A 24,240-nucleotide genomic window follows, 5' to 3' on the forward strand; every position below is an offset into this window, starting at 1 on the left:
AATAACTGAGTAGAGAGCATCCATAAACTAAGTGTCCTGCCATGGTTGAATTAACTACCCTCCCCAGTTGTGTCAACATCCTAAGTAATGCAGATAAAATGGTGTGGAAGAAGGAAAATCATTCCTTCATTTCTTCCCTTGGCCTTTCCTCTTGGCACTCAGGTAATTTGCAACTTTCTGCTGTTGATCCATTCCCTGATATCAGAACCAGTATTTCCTGGCTTTCATTATAGAGATGGCCAGTAACTTCCAGGCTTCTGATTCTAGACTGAGACTGTTTGGGCATTCAGCCTTGTGGTCTGCCCAACAAAGATTGTTACCCCATCCCATGGCCTGCCAAGACAGGTGTTGTGGGGCTACCTTGGCTGCTCAGTCACAAGGATATTATAACCACTTCTTTTTCAGCCCTCAAGTGTGGTTCTATTGATGTTACTGTATTAAAACTATATTAAAACTTACTCAATATAGTCACACACACAAAAAATACAGAAAACTTAACATTTAATTAACATTCATAATAACATTATATGTAAAAGCAAAATTAAATCTTAAGTGAATTATTCACAATTTTGGTAAAATTAGTAACAACATCCATTGTACATAAATACAAAACTCATCAAAGAACACAATTCATCAACAAAAAGTTTAGACAGTATTAACGAGATGAGTGCATCTTGGCTCTTTTCTAATTCTTAACCTAAATGGCTATTCTGCCTACCTTCATGCTTAGGTATAGTTTTCCAAATTAAAAATTCTAACATTTTTTCACACATTCTCGACAAAGCAAAAGTTAAAGTTTTATTGTAGTAATAAGACGTTGTTTAATGTTTCTTCACCCAAAATTTTATTGTACATGATAAGAAAAATCTGTTCATTTCAGACTACTACTTGGAGACATTATTCTACACCACAAAGCATCATAATTTATGCCATTAGTACATACTACAGTTGCTAACATATTTTTATGACTGAAATGTGGAAAGATTAATATTAATATTAAAGCATGACTACTTATGAATAGATTTTATGTTTATTTTATGCTGATATTAGACTTTTATTCTTCATTTATATCCCAGATAAATTTCAAGGGAATTTTTTTCATATTCCTCTTGAATATCATGTCAAATCTTTCATTCTGCTCCACAGTCAAATGGTGTTTCCAATCTCCAATGGTACCTAATGGGATAAGCACATGGATAGCACAGAAGTAACGCTAATTTTAAGATGCACTTTTTACATTTCTGAGAAGAATGCTGTGGGGTTTTTGATTGAAATTTCATCAGATCTATACATTGCTTTTGGTAAGAAGATCATTTCTCTATATTAATTCTAACAATCCATGAACATGAGCAGCCTTTCTATTTTCAAATATATTTCTTAAAGTCCTCACAGATTTAAACGTTTTCCACAAAGGTCTTTCAGCTTTGTTGTTAGGTCCATTCCATGATATCTTATTGCCTTTGACTCACATATAAACCAGATTATTTCCATAATCTATTTCTTAGCATGAATTTGTTGTTTTATAGAAAGAGAACTGATTTTGTAAGTTGATTTTGTATCATTTAAGTCCACTGAAAATTTTATTACTACAGGCTTTCTTATGGAATTTTTGATACAATATCATATCAAATAGGGACAATGTGGCTTCTTTTCCCCATTTCCATATCTCTTTAATTTCTTTTCCTTTTCTTAATGCTTTAGCTAGGTTTTCAGGGGCTGTGTTTAAAAAGAGTATATATAGGTTGCAGCCCTGTGTCATTCTTGATTTTAATAGAATTGATTTAAGCATTTCTCAATTAGGATATTGACTGTGGGTCTGGCATATACACCCTTTATTATATTGAAGTATGTTCCCCAAAACTCTATACTTTCTATAGCGTTTCATGAAAATACATTCAGTTTTGTCAAAGGCTTTTCATGCATCTATTGGAACAATCATGTGATTTTTCTAAGACCATTTAAATGACTGCTTACATTTATAAGCTTACATAAGTTGAATCAGCTCTGCATTTCTGAGAAGAACTAACCACCTAGGGCTTGTAAGGTAATAGGTTTTCCTTTATTTTTACTTCTTAGGTTTTTCAGGCATGGTTTCTCTGTGTAGCCCTGGGTATCCTGGAACTTGCTTTGTAGAGAAGGCTGGTCAGAAAAGGGCTTACCTGTGCCTCTGGAATGCAGAGATCAAAGGTATGTGACACTGTGCCCTTCTGAGCCTTGACCAGGGTTTTTAAGGCCTTCAGCAGGATGAACAGACTTTGAGTGCTTGCCACAATGGACCTTAATGACATAGGTACAGTCATCTACCTTGGTTGCACCTGTGATGTGCAAGTTCCCACAGGAACTTAAAAGGATAGACTGCCTGCTGACCTTGCTTTGGAACATAATCCAGCTGTAACAAAGGCTGGGTCTGTGGGCTTTCTGTATATAAACACAGTGCTAAATATTAAATTTGAAGCCTTGTCTTGGCTTCATTCTTCTCTCACCCCTCCCCCATCTCTTCTCATTTCCATTCCCCTTTCAGGTAAACCAAGTTTATCCATGTTCACTGAACAGCTACAGACAACATGACAAGGAAGGTCATGGTTCTTAGGAAAGAAACAATACAATCAGTTGAGAATAATTCCTACCTGCAATCTAAATCATATCCACAAAACATAGATAACTGTAGCTCTCACCAGTCATCAAAGAAATTTGTCTTACAAACAAGATATTCTCTATAGCAAACAGAAATTATTATAGAAAACTGTAACAGTCCATACTACAGAGATCAGCAGCTACTGTTGTGTTCGTTTGTACTGAACAAACCTATAACACGATTCCTATACCTAAGACTCTTTGTGGAAAGTGGGCCAAAAGACTTTAAGAGTGATAATCCTGCCTCCTACAAATGACAGAGAATCTATAAGAGAAACTTATATTGCATTGATATTTCAACAACATAGCTGTTTATGGAAAAGCCTGAACAATTATAATATCGATAGACATGCTAGCAAACAAGAAGGAAATTTCAGGAGTCCCACCTCTAGACCAAGAACTACAGGTTTTCTAACCTGCAGTGGAACACATGGTTCTACCACTTGCCTGGGAAGCATAGGAAAGCTGACTCTGGTGATGTGAGTGCCAAAGAACTGTCCCCATCCCACACAGGCCACAGCTACAGTACTTGGTAGAGCAAGACTGCACATCACCCGCATAGTAAAGCTGGCCCTAGTGGCATGGCTGCTGGTAAGCCAGCAGTTCCCAAAATGCCCTGCAGGTGTAGGTGAAGGAGAGCTGTAACCCTTCCCACACCTGCAGCAGGTGGGTGAGTTGGCCCCAACAACATGAGAGCAGGAGAGCTGAGCTGATCTTACCCTTCATTGGCTTCAGCACTCAGGACAGCAGGCCTGCACTGCAACCACAGCACAGGAAACCTGACCTCAGTGATGGTGGCCCGACCCAGGTAAGCAGCTGAAGATGTGTGAGCAGAAGAGCTAGCCCTGAGCTAAACTCTCTGTACCATTTGGGAGAATAAGCTTTCACCTTACCAGGGTACTATAGTAGAGCTGATGCTGGTGTTGTGGGTACAGAAGGGATGGTGGGTGGACCAAGGTCAGCTTCCACCCAGGCCTACATCGAGGGCTTTGAGTTAGTCCAACCCAACATCCACCCCATGTGCAAACTGCTGTGGAATGCAAAGGAGCTGTTGCTGCAGATCCAAACATGTAGGGTCTCCATGACATGGGGTAATAACAGAATATCTGAGAGGAATCGAGGTGAGGATCCAGTATTGATAATGTAGCAGAAACCAAATTCCTCAAACCAGACCAAAGACTCACTGCAATGAACATTTGCAAGTAAAGCTGTTTGAGTAAAAGGGCATACTACGAAACACCATAACACACTACAGTTTCCATGGAAAGCTTTCTTTTCTTCTTTTAGCTTTTATTTGTTTTCTTTGAGAGTGGATAGAGGCAAGGGCAGACACCTGATATGAATAGATGGAAATGTGAGTTGGATTGGCATGCATGAGGTGAAGTTCACAAAGAATCAATAAAAAGGTTTTCAAAAAAGGAAGTACAGGCAACTAATAACTGCCGTGAAAAGAAGAATTCACCTCTCCTAGTAAAGAACCCCATAGTTGGTTAAATAATACAAAGTACTTAGCCCACTGCCTAGGCAGACTATCAGCTAGTCTGCTTCTCTGAAGACTCCCAAAAGAGGTATATTACAATGAGAGCCACAAGTAAGGAATCCTCAAAAATAACTGCAGCAGTTGGGAACCCCAAGAAGCCCAGTGGACTTAGGACCCACCTTCACCCTAATAACCAACCCCTACACAAAACCCACCTACTTTCCTTTCCAGGCAGTGGCTTCCACCTGGGAAGACAAACAGGCTTGTCTCCTGTTCTGAAGACCCTACAGTCTGAAGGAACCCCCACCCCAGAAGGCATGCTATGGCCAGGGCCACAGCCCTCCTAAGAGATCTGCAGCAACCCAGGGACACAGGAGGCAGGCTCCAGAAAGAGACAACCAGACTAGCTAACTGATACCGGAAAACACAGGTAAGCAGGTAAAAGCCCTTAAAGAGGAAACAAATAAATTCCTTAAAGAAATACAGGAGAGCACAATCAAACATGTGAACCAATTGAACAAAGCAGTCTAAGACCTAAAAATGGAAGTTGAAACAATAAAGAAAACACAAATGGAGGCAACCCTGGCAATAGAAAACCTAGGTAAAAGGCCAAGAACTAAAGATGCAAGCATCAACAACAGAATACAAAAGATACAAGAGAGAATCTCAGGTGTAGAAGATACTTTAGAAGATATTGACACAATGGTCAAAGAAAATTCAAAACAGAATAAAACCCTAACCCAAAACAGCCAGAAAATTCAGGATACAATGAAAAGACCAAATCTAAAAATAATAGAAAGAGAAGAGATTGAAAATTCCCAGTTCAAAGGGCCCGAAAATATCTTCAACAGAATCATAGAAGAAAACATCACTAAGCTAATAAAAGAGATGTTCATAAATGTACAAGAAGCCTATAGAACACCAAATAGATTGGACCAGAAAAGAAAATCTGCTCATCACATAATAATCAAAACATCAAATGGATAGAACAAAGAAATGCTATTAAAAGCTATAAGGGAAAAATGTCATGCAACATATAAAGGCAGACCTCTAATAATTACACCAGTGTCAACAGAGATGCTGAAAGCCAGAAGACCCTGGACAGAAGTCATGCAGACCCTAAGAGAACAAAATACCCACTAGTATTACCTATATAGTAATGCCTACTATACCCAGCAAAATTCTCAATCATCATAGATGGAGAAACAAAAAACAGATTTCAACAATATCAACCAATCCAGCCCTACAGAGGATTCTAGAAAGAAACTTCCAATATAAAGAAGATAGCAACACCAAAGGAAAAAAATAAATTAAACATCTAACATCAAAAGCAGGAGAGAATTGCATACATATAATGCTACCTACAATAAATATAACAGGAGCTAAGCATCATCTGTCTTTAATATCTCTCAATATCAATGGACTAAATTCTCCAATAAAAAGGCATAAGCTAACAGACTGGACATGCAAGCAGGATTTAACATTTTGCTGCATACAAGAAACATATCTCAATGACAAAGACAGATACTACCTCAAAGTTAAAGGCTGAAAAATGTCTTCCAAGCAAATGATCCCAAGAAACAAGCAGGAATTGAAATCCTAATATCCAATAAAATATACTTTTAACAGAAAGTTATCCAGCATGATAGGGAAGGACAATTTATTTTCCTTAAAGAAAAAAATCCAACAGGAGAAAGTCTCAATTATGAACATCTAGGACCCAAATACACCCACATTCTTAAAAGAAACTTTACTAAAGTTCAACAAACCACATTGAATTCCATACAATAATAGTGGGAGACTTCAACACCACACTCTCACCAAAGGGCAGGTCCTTGAAACAGAAACTAAGCAGAGACATAGTGAACCTAATAGATGTTATGAACCAAATAAATTTAACATACATGTATGCAGAACATTTCACCCTAAAATGAAAAAATATTCCTTCTTCTCAGCACCTCATGGTATCTTCTCCAAAATCGACCATGTAATTGTCACAAAGCAAGCGTCAACAGATACAAAAAGATTGAAATAATCCTATGAGTCCTATCAGATCACCACAGATTAAGGCTAGACTTCAATAACAACAAAAATAAACAAACAAAAACCTCGCATACTTATGGAAACTGAACTATTCTCTACTCAATAATAATTTGGTCAGGGAAGAAATAAAGGAATTGAAGACTTTTTAGAATTTAATGAAAATGAAGGCACAACATATGTCAAATTTAAATCAAAAGCAAGTAAGCTATCTAAACAGGCCCATATCCCCTAAGGAAACAGAGAAAGTCCTTAAAAACCTCCCAACCAAAAAAGCCTAGGGCCAGATGGTTTTAGTGCAGAATTCTATAAAACCTTCAAAGAAGTCTAATGCCAACACACCTCAAATTATTTCATAAGATAGAAACAGAAGGGACATTGCCTAATTCATTCTATGATATCACAATTACTCTGATAGATAAACCAAAAGAGGAGTTAAACAAAAAAGAGAACCAATCTCGCTTACGGGATTCTACAATCAATGTAGAAATACTCAATAAAATTCTCAAAAACCACATCCAAAACCACATCAAAAATGATCATTCACCATAATCAAGTAGGTTTCATTCCAGGGATGCAAAGGTGGTTCAGTATATGAAAATCCATTAATGTAATCTACTATATAGAACTAGAACATATCATCCTGAGTAAGGTATCTCAGACCCAAAAAGACCTGCATGGCATGTACTCATTAATAAGTGGATATTAGCCAAAAAAGCACAGAATACCCAAGATACAGTCTACAGAACTCAAAAAGGTCAACAAGCCATTGGGCCCAAGTGAGGATGCTTCAATCCCACTCAGAGGGCAGAGAGAGGGAGTGAACTGGGTGAGAGAGGGGACTGGTAAGGCCAAGGGAAAAGAGGAACATAATCAGGTATGGGGGAAGAGGACCAGGAGTGAAACCCCAGGGCAGCAGAATGAATGGAAATACACAACCTCGGAAGTTGGGAGGTGGAAGGACCCTCTAGAATATACCAGAGACCTGAGAGATGAGAGAATGTCTAGACTCAAAGAGAAGGAACTTAGATGAACTGTTCAACAGTGGGGAGAGAAGCTTGTAGAATTCACCTCCAGCAGAAAGACAGGGAATCAAGTGGAGGGATTGGATTACCATCCCACAGTCAAAACCCCTGAGTCAGACTGTCCCTGTCTAAAAGAATTCCAGGGACAAAAATGAAGAAGAGACTGAGGCAAAGGAGTTACAGTGACTGGCCCAAACTGGGACCCATCTCAAGAGGAAACTCCAAGGCCTAACACTATTACTGATGCTATAATGTACAGCAGCCTGGCATGGCTGCTCTCTGAGAGGCCCAACAAGCATCAGACTGAGACAGAGGCAGATACTTAAACCCTACCAATGGACAGAAGCCACTGAGGCACCAATCAGGCAGCATACAGACAGTTGGTCCGAGGCCCACAACACATACACAGCAGAGCACTGTCTGGTCTGACCTCAATGACAGAAGATTCACCTAACCTTTGAGAAGCTTGAGGCCCTAGGGAATAAGGAGTCTTGGCAGGAATGGGAGGGGTGTGGTGACATCCTCTTGGAGACAGGGGAGGAAGAATGGGATGAGGAACTGTCAGAGGGAAGAAAGGGGGACTGTAACAACTGGACTGTAAAAAAAATTAAAAAAACAAAAAATAATGTGGTTAGCCCTAAAACTATATAGATGCAAGGGGTACTAATAGAACTTAGTGACTTATATTTAAATATTGATATATGTTTATTCTATATCTATGTCTATGTATATGTATATATATAATACACACATATATATGACATGTATTTTTATATGAATAAAAATAAGACCATCAGCTTGAGAGGGAGTAATAGGAGTATATAGGAGAATTTGGAAGTAAGAGGCATGGCAAGGTTTGGAAATCGCAAAGGGAAGGAGGAAAATGATATTACACTTAAATATATAAATATACATATATGTGTATGCATATATATGCATACAAATTTTGGGGGAGGGGTTGAAACAGGGTTCCTCTGTATAGCCCTGGCTGTACTGGAACTTGATCTGTAGAATAAGTTGGCCTCAAACGCACAGAGATCTGTCCATTTCTGCCTCCAAAGTACTGGGATTAAACTCATGCCTTGTGTGATATAATATATTAATTAAAATTTGTAATAAAGTATTAAAAAGCAATGCAAAGACCAGAAAAATTGCAATTGCTAAGTATCATAATACAGGGGCTTTTAAGAATTAAATTCTTATTATGCAAATATAAATGAATAATATATGTAACATACAATCCAACATTATGAATTTAATAACTTTAGTGAAAAATGAGAACCAAAGACTTTCACTTAATGATGTCACAGAGGGCGCAAGAGCTGTGATTACTGTAATTATTTGTAATCAACATTTAAAGATTTTTGAAATAGAAACAATAACATGCTGTTTTCTGTTGTCACATCTGATTGAACACACAATATTTCTTGGATTTGGAATAGACAGCAAACTAATATTGATATGAGTATTGGAGAACTTCAGTCTAGTTGGAGAATAAGAAGTAAAATAAATGTTAAATTAGAGAAGAGAAAATAGAAACATTTTGTAAATTATCAATATCTAGAGCAATTTCAATAAAACATTTTAAAATTATGTATAGGGGCTGGAGAGATGGCTCAGTTGTTAAGAGCACCGACTGCTCTTCCAAAGGTCCTGAGTTCAAATCTCAGCAACCATATGGTGGCTCACAACCATCTGTAATGAATTCTGATACCCTCTTCTGGTGTGTCTGAAGACAGCAACAGTTTACTCACACAATTAAATAAATAAATCTTTTTTTTAATATTTAAAATTACGTATAAGCCAATGTCCATCATAAGGGGTGAATAACTTAAAGGAAATAAGATACATGCTAAGTCCTACTTTAGAATGTGACATAATAAGTTCACAATGTCTGGATATGATTGTTCATGCCTTTGTTCCCATCACTTGGGAGATAGAGGCAGGAGTAAGAAAGATATGGAGGTAACACTCAGTTACACATAGCAAGTTCAAAACCAGCCTGAGCCTTGTGAATGAGATTTTATCTGAAAAATTAAAATAAAATCTCAGTTACTGATAGCTAACATAATTACAGAAGATAGTGTGTGTAAGACATTAGTATAATTAGGGTTATGTGAATTACTGTGTAATTATTTCAAAAGATGATGACACACAAGGAAAGAGGAATTTAACCTCCTGAACTTCAAATGTAGACTGCTATTTTTTATAATATCCTGAATTTCATGACCAGAAGTAAAAATTAAAATTCTTCTGGTCTAAGCCATGTAAGATGCCTCAAGTCTAAAATCCAAAAACTGTGGTACTCTATCCTGCTTCTCAGTTGCTGGTGCTTGTTGGAGCCAACAAGCTCCCAGAAGTCAGGAGTCCACAATGGTTCCTGGACTCCTCTCTGTGTACCTAAGTGCCATCAGTATTGCAGAGAGAGAGAAAGGGAGAGGGAGAGAGGGAGGGGAAAGGAGAGGTAAAGAGGGAGAAGGAGAGAGGGAGAGGGAGAGGGAAAGAAGGAGGGGGAGGGAAAGAGGGAGAGGGAGAGAAGGAGTGCTATTGCTCTGAGGAAACAGACTCTGGGGGAGTTTCTGTACATTCATTACTACAAACCATTGAGTCTTACCTTTGCGTAGGAAAGAGCCATCATTGTTTCTCGCCCCAATTTCACCATTTATAATGCATTCATAATTTGCTCGTGGGTCAGATTTCATGGTCTGAAAGGTAGCTTGTCTCACAACAGCATCCACATCTTCTTCACTCAGTTCTTTCTCCAGAAAACTGTAGATTTTAAGCACTGAGTTTCTGAGGTTCTGAAACAGTCATGAGTTGAGAAATTACTGATCTTATAATGGACATATGAGATACAGACAAACGTGAAGCATAATAATGTAAGATTCCTTCCAGGAATGCAAAAATGGCTCAACACAAGCAAATTAGTGAGCAGGGATTGTATCAGCTCCAGAACAAAAATCTAATATGATTATTCTGATTGATACAGAAATAAAAACTTTCAGTAAAACACAGCAAACAGCAGTAGAAAAAAATATACTTCAAACACAAAAGGCTACATGCAAAATACCTATACACTAAATAATACACAATAGAAAAACATATAAAAATTTTCAGTTGACATTGGGAATAACTCAAACTTTTCTACCTATACTAATACAATCCTGGAAATAAAAAAAAAGAACAGAATAGTTGGTCAATAACAGGAAATGCAGAATCTAAACTGGAACCTTGCTAAGGAGGTCTGGTAATTTCAATGTAGAAAATGCTAACAAAATAACAATGATATTTTATAGTAATGTAAAGTACAAAGTCAAAACCACACCAATAACACGATAAGTTAATAATGGAACTGCATCAATGCTGCATAAATAAAATCAATAATCTTAGCATTAAAATTAACAAAGACAGTTTGAAATTAACCAAATATTGCTCAATGAAAACAAATAAAGCAGACAAATGTTTAATGTTAAGAGTTGCAAAACAGTAATTTTAAGATAACATGTGAAACAATCTGCTCTCAGTACAGTGCTTCTTAAAAATCCCATTTTAAAAATTATGAAAAAGCATTGTGAAATTCATTTGGAAAGATACTTAATAGGTAAATAACCTTAAAAGGTGAGTTTAAATTTGTTGTATTCAAACTTCCAGATATCAAAAGGAAGGAAAAACCATATTGTACTCAATATAATTAATATAGTACTTATAGGATATATGAGGCAAATTTCTATTCTGAAATTTTATGTATCATTTTAATGAACTGGCATGCTCTGTGTAAATGACCCAATATATAATTACTGCTATTTGTAACAAAAAATATTTTAAAAGACCTAGTAAAATTTTAAATGTGAAATTATGACTTCCAGTTTAATAAAACAAACACCAATGACCATAAAAATTCAAATTGACCCTGAGAGAATATTAGGGGCTTATTTCAATACTCACTTTTGACCCAAGATATGCTATCCAAATTAAAAATCAATGTAGAAAACTTGTCATTAAATTACATCACAGGTTAAAAGTTATATCAACTACCTACAGAATATTCTATATATATTTGTCTCAATTCTATTGAGATAAAGCAGTGACCAAAAACAACGAGGCAAGAGAAATGTTTATTTCTCCATCCAAGTGCTAGAGCATCATAAGGCAGGGGAGGAACTGAAGGCAGGGTCCTACGCAGAGCTAAGGAAGACTGATGCATACTGATTTGCAGCTCATGGCTTGCGCACTCTGCTTTCTAATACAACTCAGGACATCCTGCCCATACATGGCACCATGCAGAGTGGGCATGACCATACCACATCAATAATTAATTGAGAAAAAGCCTCACAGACTTATCTACACCTAATGGGATGAAGGCAATTTTAAAGTGGGGTATAGAGCCAAACAAAGAATTCCCAATTGAGGAATTTCAAATGGTTGAGAAGCATCTAAAGAATGGTTCACCATCCTTAGTCATCAGGGAAATGCAAATAAAAACAACCCTGAAATTCCACCTTAAAACAATCAGAATGGCTAAGATCAAAAACTCAGGGTACAGCAGATACTGATCAGGATGTGGTGAAAGAGGGACACTCCTCTATTGCTGATGGAATTACAAACTGGTACAATCACTCCACAAATTAATCTGGTAGTTCCTCACACAATTTGAAATAGCACTACTTAAAGACCCAGCAATACCATTCCTTGGAATATACCCAAAAGATATTCCACTATTCCACAAGGATATGTGCTCCACTATGTTTATAGCAGCCTTGATAGTAATAGCCAGAAGCTGAAAATATCTCAGTTGTCCTTCAACCAAAGAATGGATACAGAAAATGTTGTTTATTTATACAATGGAATACTTATTATTCAGCTATTAAAAACAAAGACATGAATTTTGCAGACAAATGAATGAAACTAGAAAATATCATCCTAAGTGAGGTAGCCTAAACCCAAAGGACATGCATGGTCTGTACTCACGGATAAGTGGATATTAGCCAAAAGGTTGGAATACAACTCACAGACTGTAAGAAGCTTAATAATAAGGAAAGCCCAAGTGTGGATACCTGAAACCCACTTAGAAGTGGACCAAATTAATCCTGGGAGAGAGAGGGGGGGAAAAACTGGATGAAAGAGGGGAGGGGAAAGTAGAAAAAGAGGGACAGGATCAGGTAAGGGGAGAACAGAAGGGACTCCCAGATGGCCAGAGGAATGAATCAAAATGTGCTAGAGTGAGGGTTAGGGGGTAGGAGAAGCGTCTAGAAAGTCCTAGAGACCTAGGATGTGAGAGGCTACCTGGACTCAATGGGGATGACATCAGATGAAAGCCCAAAGGTGAGGAGATGGTACCTGAAGAGACCACCTCCAGTAGACAGATATGGCCCCTCATTGAGGCAGAAGAATCACCCACTCATCTTCAAAACTTTTAATCTAGAATTGTTCTTGTCTAAAGAAAATGCAGGGACAAAAATGTAGCAGAGACTGAAAGAAAGGACACCCAGTGACCGACCCAACTTGGGATCCATCCCATGAGTGCACACCAAATACTGACACTACTACTGAAGCCACATTGTGCATGCAGACAGGAGCCTGGCACGGCTGTCCTCTGAGAGGCTCTACCAACAACTGACTGTGACAAATGTGAATACTTAGAGCCAACCATCAGATTGAGGACCAGGATCAACATGGAAGAGTTAGAGGAAGCACTGAAGGAGATGAGGGGGGTTGCAACCCCTGTAGGAAGAACAACAGTGTCAACTAACCCAGACCCCTCAGCACTCCCAGAGACTATGCCAAAAATCAAGGAGCATACATAGGCTGGATCATGGGTCCTGGCATATGTGTAACAGAAGACTGCCTTGTATGGCCTTAGAGGGAGAGGATGTGCTTAATTCTGTGAAAATTTGATCCCCCATGGCAGGGGTGCTCATGGAGGTGGGTGAGGGCAAAGGGGGGGGATGGTAGGTGAAGCACCTTCTCAGTGGTCAGGAGGAGGATGGAATGGGAAAAGAACTCTGGGAGAGAAAACCAAGAAGGGGAGCAACTTTGGAATGTCACTAAAAATAATTTAATAAAGAAAATAAATACAAAAAGTATCTACCCGGAACACATGAAGTTATACTGTATAGCTACAGTAATATTAAATAAATAAATAAATAAATAAATAAATAAATAAATAAATAAATAAATAAATAAATAAATAAATAACATGGTGCTAATTTTTGGTTTCTATTCCACTGTTTCACAGTGATCAGTAAATAGAATTGAAGACCTACATATAAGCACACACTCCTATAGTCATCTGATTTCTGATCAAGAGGGAAACAACACACATTTGAGAAAAGATAGGAGATGGAGAGATGGTTCATCCCTTAAAGGATAGGCTCACAAGCAAGTATAAAAAAGAAAAGACAGCACCTTCAACTTCTGATGTTTGTCAAACTAGATAGCGACAAGAAGAACAAAACTACATTCTTAATTTTCCCATAGCATAAAACTCAACTTCAAATTGATTGATGACATCAACATAAGGTCTGATACCTTGCATATGATAGAGGACAAAGGTGGGACTGTGACTGATCTTACAGGCACAGGATCCGGATAGCACAAGAAATTCGTGGAACCTCATAAATACCTTTCTGTACAGCAAAGGCCACTATCATATGAATAAAGATGTATGGAATATGGAAACTTCACCAGTAATACCCTTGACAGAGGATTAGTGCCTAGAATACACAAAGAACTAAATTGAAAAACAAAATCAAAATAAAATATTAAACATTATTAGAAAAAACAGTATAGATAAAAATTAGTGCATGGAACTAAACTGAGTTCTCAAAAGGGAAAACAAAAGTGGCTAGTACACGTTTTTATAAATACATCTGAGCAGCACAAATTGTACTTCAGAGAAAAAGAAAACTGAAAGTTATAAACTTGAGTAGGTAGGAAAGGGAGGTGGAACTTAGAGGAGTGTGACAAGAGGTCATTGTGATTAAAATACATTGAGGGAAGTTTTATCAGAAATAATAAAATGACCAAAAATATTTAAGAATAGACAAACAGTCTCTGAAAAGGACTCCAATAACTTAGGAAGTAATGGGAACAGTGGTAAAGTGATCACATCAAATTAAGGGTTTTGTGCAAAAAAGGAAATAATCTGTTGTTTTATGAGACAATCTTCAGAATGAAAAAGCAAACAAACAAACAAACAAAAATCAATGTTAACCACAATATGTAAGTCACAGTGTTTAGGAAACATTAAATATATAAAAAAACAAAATACACCCAAAATCCAAACCATTTAGTCAGTAAAGGAGCTAGTGAGATAGACTGTTCTCAAAAGAAGAAATACAAGTGGCCAATGAGTATTTGAAAAAAAATTCAAAGTCCCTACACAACCCCCATCCCATTCCCCCTCCTCTTTGTGTCTAAGAGGGTGCTCCCCACCCCCACTCCCATTCCTGCCTCACCCATCTAGCATCCCCCTATGCTAGGGCAAAGAGCCTCCATAGGACAAAGGGCCTCCCCTCCCATTGGTGCCAGATAAGGCAATCCTCTGCTATATAAGTACTTGGAGGCATGGATTACTCCATGTATACTTTTTGGTTGGTGCTTTATTTTGTGGGAGCCCGGGAGGAGGGGTGGTCTGGTTACTTGATACTGTTGTCCTGTGGTTATAATCTCCTTCAGCTCCTCAATCTTCCCCCTAACTCTTCTATTGGAGTCCCCAGGCTCAGTCAAATGGTTAGCTATATTTGCATCTGTCTTAGTCAGATGCTGGCAGAGCTTCTCAGAGGAGAGTCATACTAGGCTCAGGTCTGTGACCACTTCTTGACATCAGCAATAGTATCTGGCTATCTGCAGATGGGGTAGATCCCAAGGTGAAGCTGTCTCTGGATGCCCTTTCCTTCAATCTCTGCTCCATTTTTCGTTCCTGCATTTCTGTTAGACAGGAATAATTCTGGGTTAAAAATTTTAAGATGAATAGGTGGCCCCATTCCTCAACTGGGGGCCATGCCTATCTACTGGAGGTGGTCTCTTCAAGTTCTAGCCTGTGTTGGGTATTTTGGCTATTGTCATCCCCACTGGATCCTGCGAACTTCTTGCTTTCCTGGCATCTGGGACTTTCTAGTGGTTCCCCCTACCCCAGTTCCCCACCCCCCCCCACTGCTATATATTCCTATACATTCTTCTCACCCTCTGGACCTCTCTTCTGTCTCTTCCCACCTGATCCTGCCACTCCTTTTTTCCCTGCCCCTCCTCTCTCCCTCCCAGTTCTTTCCCTCCCTCCACCTCCCTACATCCCTCCACTTCCCTACCTCCCTTTGCCTCCTTCCATCTACCACCCATGATTATTTTGTTCCCCCTTCTATGTAATATTAAAGCATGCACACTTTGGTCTTCCTTCTTCTTAAGCTTCATATCTGTGAGTTGTATCATGGGCATTCTGAGCTTTGGGGCTAATATCCACTTCTCAACGAGTACATGCCATGTGTGTCCTTTAGACATTGTGTTACCTTACTCAGGATGATATTTTCTACTTCCATCCATTTGCCTGAAAATTTCATGAAGTCGTTGTTTTTAACAGTACTCCATTGTGTAAATGTACCACATTTTCTGTATCCATTCTATAATTGAGGGACATCCGGGTTGTTTCCAGCTCATGGCTATTACAAATAAGGCTGCTATGAACATAGTGGAGCATGTGTCCTTGTTATATGTTGGAGCATCATTTGGGTATATAGCTGGAACTTCAGGTGCAACTATTCCAATTTTCTGGGGAAGGGCCAGATTAATTTCCAAAGTGTATGTACTACCTTGCAATCCCACCAGCAATGGAGGAATAGTCTTCTTTCTCTACATCCACACTGGCATCTGCTGACTGAGTTTTTCATCTTAGCAATTCTCACTGGTGTGCAGTGAAATTTCAGGGTCATTTTGATTTGCATTTCCCTGATGATTAAAGACATTGAACATTTCTTTAGGTGCTTCTTTGCAATTTGAGATTCCTCAGCTGAGAATTCTTTGTTTAGCTCTGCCCTCCATTTTCAATGGGGTTTAGTTCTCTGGAGTCTAAATGAGTTATTTGTATATTTTTAATGATAGCTCTTTAGCTGATGTAGTGGTAGTAAAGATCTTTTCCCAATCTGTAGGTTACTGTTTTGTCCTATTAACATTTTGCTTTGGTTTACAGAAGGTTTTTAACTTTCTGAGTTCCCATTTGTCAATTGTTAATGTTAGAACTTAAGCCATTGGTATTCTCTTCAGGAAATTTTCCACTGTACCAATATGTTCCAGTCTCTTTCCCAATTTTTCTTCTATTAGTTTTATGTGGATCCACTTGGACATGAGCATTGTATAAAGAGATAAAAATTGATCAATTTGCATGCCTTTACATGCAGATGCCAGTTTGAACTAGCATCATTTGTTGAAAATGCTGACTTTTTTTCCAATGGATGGTTTTGGCTTCTTTATTAAAGATCAAGTGAACATAGGTATTTGGGTTTATTTCTGGGTCTTCAAATCTGTCCCACTGATCTGTCTGTCTCTGTACCAGTACCATGCAGTTTTTATCACTATTGCTCTGTGGTAGTGCTTGAAGTCAAGGAGGTGATTCCCCAAGAAGTTCTTTAATCATTGGTACTTGTTTTCACTATCTTGGGTTTATTGTTATTTCAGAAGAAGTTGATAATTTCTCTATATCTCTGTGAAGAATGAATTGGAATTATGATGAGGATTGCATTGAATCTGTAGATTGCATTTGGTAAGGTGACCATTTTACTATGTTAATCCTGTGAATCCATGAGCCTGGGAGATCTTTCCACCTTCTGAGATCTTCTTCAATTTCTTTCTTTAAAAAAATGAAGTTCTTGTCATACAGATCTTTCACTTACTTGGTTAGTGTTACAACAAGATATTTTATATTATTTGTGACTATTGTGTTTTTCCCTAATTTCTTTCTCAACCTTTTATTGTTTGTGGATAGGAAAGCTACTGATTAGTTTAGTTTTATATCCATTCATTTTGCTGTAAAAGTTCACTAATAGAATTTTGAGGGTCAATTATATATATTATCATATCATTTGCAAATAGTGATATCTTTGACTTCTTCCTTTCCAATTTATATCCCTTTGACCTCTTTTTGTTAATAATTTGCTCTAACTAGACCTTCAAGTACTATACTGAATAAAAAGAGAGAGAGAGAGAGTAGGCAACCTTATCTTGTCCCTGATTTTAGTGGAATTGTTTCAAATTTCTCTCCATTTAATTTGATGCTGACTATTAGTTTGCTGTGTATTCCTTTTATTATATTTAGGTATATGCCTTGAATTCCTGATTTTTCTAAGACTTTTACCATGAAGGGGTGTTGTATTTTTTCAAAGAATTTTTCAGCATCTAATGAGGTAATTATGTGATTTTTTTCTTTGAGTTTCTTTATATAGTGGATTGTGTTGATGGATTTTTGCATATTGAACCATCTCTATATCCCTGAGATGAAGACTACTTGATCATGATGAATATGGTTTTGATGTGTTCTAGGATTTGATTTGCAAGAATTTTTTGGATGTTTTTGCATCGATATTCATTAAAAGAAATTGGTCTGAAGTTCTCTTTCTTATTGTGTCTCTGTGCAATTTAAGTATCAGTCTAACTGTGGCTTCATTGAATGAATTAGGTAGTGTTCCTTCTGTTTCTGTTTTGTGGAATAGTTTGAGAAGTATTTGTATTAGGTCTTTTTTGAAAGTCCGATAGAATTTTGGACTAAAACTTTCTGGCCTTAGGCTTTTGGGGTTGGGAGCCTTTTAATGACTGCCTCTATTTCCTTAGGGGTATGGGGATTGTGTAGATGGTTTATCTGATTCTGATTTAACTTTAGTACCTAGTATCTGTCTAGAATATCATCTATTTCATATGGATTTTCCAGTATTGTTGAGTACTGGCTTTGATAGTAGGATCTGATGTTTTTTCTAATTTCCTCAATTTCTGTTGTTATGTCTCCCTTCTCCTTTCTGACTTATTTTGGATACTGTCTCTGTTCACTCTAATCAGTTTGGCTAAGTGTTTATCTATCTTGTTGAGTTTCTCAAAGAACAGACTCTTCCATCTGTTGATTCTTCCTATAGTTCTCTTTGTTTCAACTTAGTTGGTTTCAACCCTGAGTTTGATTATTTCCTTCCATCTACTACTCTTGTATATATTTGTTATTTTTTGTTGTAAAACTTTCAGATGTGCTGTTAAACTTGTAGCGTAGGATCTCTGCAATTTCTTAAAGAAGGCACTCAGTGCTATGAATTTTCCTCTTAGCATTCCTTTCATTGTGTTCATAAGTTTGGGTATGCTGTGCTTCATTTTTGTTAAATTCTAGAGAGTCTTTAATTTCTTCCTTTATTTCTACATTGACCAAGTTATCAACATCTATGAATATATGGGCTTTCTGTTGTTTTTGTTGTTATTGAAGACTAGCCTTAGTCTGTTGTGATCTGATAGAATTCATGGTATTAATTTAATTAATCACTAATAAATTATTAATTAATAAAATGTTATTAATTAATAAATTATTAACTTAATCTTCTTGTGTCTGTTGAGGCTTGTCTCATATGATCAGTTTTGGAGAAGGTACCATGAAGAGCTGATAAAAAAAATGTATTCTTTGTTTTAGGATGAAATGTTCTGAAATAGTATGTTTTAGGATGTTTTAGGATGAAATAGATACCTGTTAAATCCATTTAGCTTACAACATTTGTTATTTTCACAGTGTCTCAAACAAATGTTCTATTAACTCCAAATGGTACACAGACCTAAGTATAATATCGAATTATGAAGCATCTAAAACAAAAAGCAGAACTTTTATGATATTGGATAAAGGAATGGTTTCTTAGTTTTAATGCTAAAGTACAACTAGCAACAAAAGAAAACAAATAGATCAAACTGTGAAAATGGACAACTTTTGCCCTTGAAAGATACCATTAATAAAATATGGGCTCCCTGCCGCCATCTTCACTGCCTGACAGAGCAGAAAAGCAGCACTAGGTACTGAGATATCCCTAGTTTAAGATCTCTGGGGACGCAAAACACCAGGGGTATGCCTGCACTCAGGACCTGGGCAGATCAGTGGTTCATCTGTGTGCCAGCTGGTCGTGTGTCTTGTGCCCTACTTGGTGATCAGCATTTTGAGTGATGCCCAGCCACCATCTTCGCTCCATGACAGAGCAGACAGGGAGCACCAGGCTCACTGAGACAATCCAAGCATAGCATTGCTTGAGGCAAGACACAGCAGGGCTCTAATGGCACACAAGAGGAGAGCAGCACATCACCAATCTGTGCCAGGAGAAACCCAGTGATCCAGTGTTGCGGAAATAGCCTTACAGGCTCACAGAGGATGAAGCACCAGCCAGTGACAACAAGACCAACTAACACCAGTGAGAACTAGATGGCAAAAGGCAAACGTAGGAACGTTACTACCAGAAATCAAGGCAATATGGCAGCATCTGAACCCAATTCTCCAACAACAGCAAGTCCTGGATTCCACAACACACCAGAAAAAAAAATTTGGATTTAAAATCCCTGGTCATGATATTGTTAGAGGAACACATGAAGGAAATAAATACAACTCTTAAAGAAATTCAGGGGAAAATGAATCAAAAGTTAGAAGCCCTTACAAGGGAAACACAAAAATCATTTAAAGAAATTCAGGAGAATATGGGTCAAAAGATAGAAGCCAATAAGGAGGAAATGCAAAAGTCACTTAAAGAAAAATAGGAGAACTTTGGTCAACAGGCAGAAGTCATGAAAAAGGAAACACAAAAATCTCTTAAAGAATTAGAGGAAAAACACAAACAAGTAAGTGAAGGAGCTGAGCAAAACCATCCAATATCTGAAAACAGAAGTAGAAACAACTAAGAAATCACAAAGGGAGACAACTTTGGAGATAGAAAACCTTGGGAAGATATCAGGGGACAGAGATGCAAATATCAACAACAGAATACAAGAGATAGAAGAAAGAATCTCAGACACTGAAGATACCATAGAAACCATGGGCTCAACAGTCAAAGAAAATGCAAAATGCAAAAAATGTAACCCAAAACATCCAGGAAATCCAGGACACAATGAGAAGACCAAACCTAAGGATTATCAGAAAAGATGAGAGTGAAGATTTACAATTTAAAGGGCCAGCAAATATCTTCAACAAAATTATGGAAGAAAACTTCCCTAACCTAAAGAGAGAGATGCCCATAAATATACAAGAAGTCTACAGAACTCCAAACAGACTGGACCAGAACAGAAATACCTCCCATCACATAATGATCAAAACCAAAAATGTACTAAAAAAAGAAAGAATATTAAAGGCAGTAAGAGAAAAAGACCAAGTAACATATAAAGAAAGACCTATGAGAATTACACCAGACTTCTAACTAGAGACCATGAAAGCTAGAAGATCCTGGGCGGAGCTCATTCAAACTCTAAAAGAACACAAATGGAAGGAAGACTACTATACCCAGCAAAACTCTCAATCACTATAGATGGAGAAACCAAGATATTCCATGACAAAACCAAATTTACACAATATCTTTCCACAAACCCAGCCCTACTAAAGATAATAGGGGGAATCACCAATACAAGGAGGGAAACTATGCCCTGAAAAAGCAAGATAGTAACCTTTCATCAAACCCAAAAGAAGATAACCACTCAAATATAAAACTAACCTCAAAAATGACAGGAAGCAATAATCACTATTCCTTAATATCTCTTATCATCACTGGACTCAATTCCCCAATAAAAATACACAGACTAACAGACTGGATACTTAAACAGGACCCTACATTTTGCTGCATACAGGAAACACGCCTCAGTTTCAAAGACAAACACTACCTTAGAGTAAAAGACTGGAAGACAATTCTACAAGAAAATGATCTCAGGAAACAATTCTAATATCAGATAAAATTGACTTAAACCTAAAGTCATCAAAAGAGACATGGAAGAACACTTCTTGTTAGTCAAAGGAAAAATCCACCAAGAAGAACTCTCAATTCTGAACATCTATGCTCCAAATGCAAGGGCACCCTTATTCATAAAAGAAACTTTACTAAAGCTCAAAGCACACATTGCACCTAACAAAATAATTGTGGGTGACTTCAACACCCCACTCTCCTCAATGGACCGATCAGGAAAACAGAAACTAAAAAGGGAGACAGTGAAACTAATTGAAGCTTTGGACCAATTGGATTTAACAGATATATATAGAACATTCCCAAAGCAAAAGAATATACCTTTTTCTCAGCACCTCATGGTACCTTCTCAAAAATCAATCATATAATTGGTCACAAGACAGACCTCAAAAAATATAAGAAGATCTAAATAATACCATTCCTCCTATCAGATCACTATGGAGTAAAAGTGGTCTTCAATAGCAACAAAAATAACAGAAAGCCCACATACACATGGAAAGTGAATAATACTCTACTCAATGAAGCCTTGGCCAAGGAAAAAAGAAAGAAAGAAATCAAAGATGTTTTAGAATATAACGAAAATAAGGGCACAACATACCCAAATAAATGGGACACAATGAAAGCAGTGCTAAGAGAAAAACTCATAGCCCTGAGTGCCTCCAAAAAGAAAATGGAGAGATCATACACTAGAAGCTTAACGGCACAACTAAAAGCCCTGGAACAAAAAGAAGCAAATTCACCCAGGAGGAGAAGAAGGCAGGAAATCATCAAATTCAGGGCTGAAATCAAGCAAGTAGAAACTAAGAGAACCATACAAAGAATCAACAAAACCAGGAGCTGGTTCTTTATAAAAATCAAGACAGATAAACCCTTAGCCAGACTAACCAAAGGGCAGAGAGATAGAACCCACATTAACAAAATTAGAAATGAAAAGGAGATATAACAACAGAAACTGAGGAAATTCAAAAAATTATCAGATCCTACTACAAAAAACCTATACTCAACACAACTGGAGAATATGGAGGAAATGGACAATTTCTCCAAATGAAAAAATTAAATCAGGATCAAATAGATCATCTAAACAGTCCCATGACCCCTAAAGAAATAGAAGGGGTCATAGAAAGCCTTACAACCAAAAAAGCACAAGACCAGATGGTTTCAGTGCAGAATTCTATCAGACCTTCAAAGAAGAGTTAACACCAATACTCTTCAAACTATTCCACAAAATAGAAACAGAAGGAACACTGCCCAACTAGCTCTATGAAGCCACAGTTACACTGATACCAAAACCACACAAAGATCCAACAAAGAAAGAGAATTTCAGGTCGATTTCCCTTATGAATATTGATGCAAAAATACTCAATAAAATTCTTGCCCACCAAATCCAGGAACATATCAAAACGATCATCCACCATGATCAAGCAGGCTTCTTCCCAGGGATGCAAGGATCGTTCAATATACGAAAATCCATCAATGCTATCCACTACATAAACAAACTCAAAGAAAATAACCACATGATCATTTCATTAGATGCTGAAAAAGCATTTGACAAAATTCAGCATCCTTTCATGCTAAAAGTCTTGGAAACAACAGGAATTCAAGGCGCATATCTAAACATAGTAAAAGCAATATGCAGCAAACTGGCAGCCAACATAAAACTAAATGGAGAAAACCTTGAAGCAATCCCACTAAAATCAGGGACTAGACAAGGCTGCCCCCTCTCTCCATATCTTTTCAATATAGTTCTTGAAGTCCTAGGTAGAGCAAATAGACAACGTAAGGGATACAAATTAGAAAGGAAGAAGTCAAACTATCACTATTTGCAGATGATATGATAGTATACTTAAGTGACCCAAAAAACTCTACCAGAGAACTCCTACAGATGATAAACAACTACAGCAAAGTCACTGGCTATAAAATCAACTCAAGCAAATCAGTAGCCTTCTTATACTCAAAGGATAAGTGGACTGAGAAAGAAATTAGGGAAATGACACCCTTCACAATAGCCACAAACAAATTAAAGCATCTTGGTGTGACTCTAACCAAAGAAGTGAAAGATCTATACAACAAGAGCTTCAGGTCTCTGAAGAAGAAAATCGAAGACCTCAGAAAACGGAAAAATCTTCCATGCTCGTGGATTGTCATGATTAATATAGTTAAAATGGCCATCTTGCCAAAAGCTATCTACAGATTCAATGCAATCCTTATTCCAACTCAGTTCTTCATAGAGTTAGAAAGAGGAATTCTCAAATTCATCTGTAATTAAAAAAAAAAAAACCCAGGATAGCTAAAACAGTAAACAGTAAAAGAACTTCTGGGGGAATCAGTATCCCAGACCTCAAACATTACTACAGAGCAATAGTGATAAATCTGCATAGCATTGGTACAATGACAGGCAAGTGGATGAATGGAATAGGATTGAAGACCCAGAAATGAACCCATACACCTATGGTCACTTAGTCTTTGACAAAGGAGCTGAAAACATCCAGTGGAAAAAGGATAGCCTTTTCAACAAATGGTGCTGGTTCAATTGGAGGTCAGCATGCAGAAGAATGCAAATTGATCCATTCTTATCTCCTTGTACTAAGATCAACTCCAAATGGATCAAGGACCTCCACATAAAACCTGACACACTGAAATGAATAGAAAAGAGACTGGGGAAGACCCTTGAGGACATGGGCATAGGGGGAAAGTTCCTGAACAGAACACCAATAGCTTATGCTCTAAGATCAAGAATTGACAAATGGGACCTTAAATTACAAAGAATTACAGAAAATTACAAAGTTTCTGTAAGGCAAAGGACACTTTCAAAAGGACAAAATGGCAACCACCAGATTGGGAAAGGATAGTCACCAACCCTAAATCCGACAGAGGGATAATATCCACTATATACAAAGAACTCAAGAAGTTAGACCACAGAGAACCAAATAACCCTATTAAAAAAATAGAGCACAGAGCTAAACAAAGAATTTTCACCTGAAGAACTTCAGATGGCTGAGAAGCACCTTAAGAAATGTTCAACATCATTAATCATTAGGGAAATGCATTTCAAAACAACCTTGAGATTTCACCTCACATCAGTCAGAATGGCTAAGGTTAAAAACTCAGGAGACAGCAGGGGTTGGCA

The 24,240-nt window shown here is 37.5% G+C and overlaps 1 protein-coding gene across 1 annotated transcript in view; it reads right to left on the minus strand.

The window, feature by feature from the left end:
- Positions 1-1,054: 1,054 nt before the first annotated feature.
- Positions 1,055-24,240, minus strand: part of LOC127669952 (amine sulfotransferase-like) — a 52,572-nt gene continuing 29,386 nt past the window's right edge. Inside the window, exons 5-6 of the mRNA XM_052164212.1 lie at positions 9,794-9,980; positions 1,055-1,176 (exon numbers count right to left, since the gene is read on the minus strand). Coding sequence (XP_052020172.1) covers positions 1,055-1,176; positions 9,794-9,980 — 309 coding nt within the window. The remainder of the gene's footprint in view (positions 1,177-9,793; positions 9,981-24,240) is intronic.

This window comes from Apodemus sylvaticus, chromosome 19, assembly GCF_947179515.1.
Source record: "Apodemus sylvaticus chromosome 19, mApoSyl1.1, whole genome shotgun sequence".
Classification (NCBI taxonomy): Eukaryota; Metazoa; Chordata; class Mammalia; order Rodentia; family Muridae; genus Apodemus; species Apodemus sylvaticus.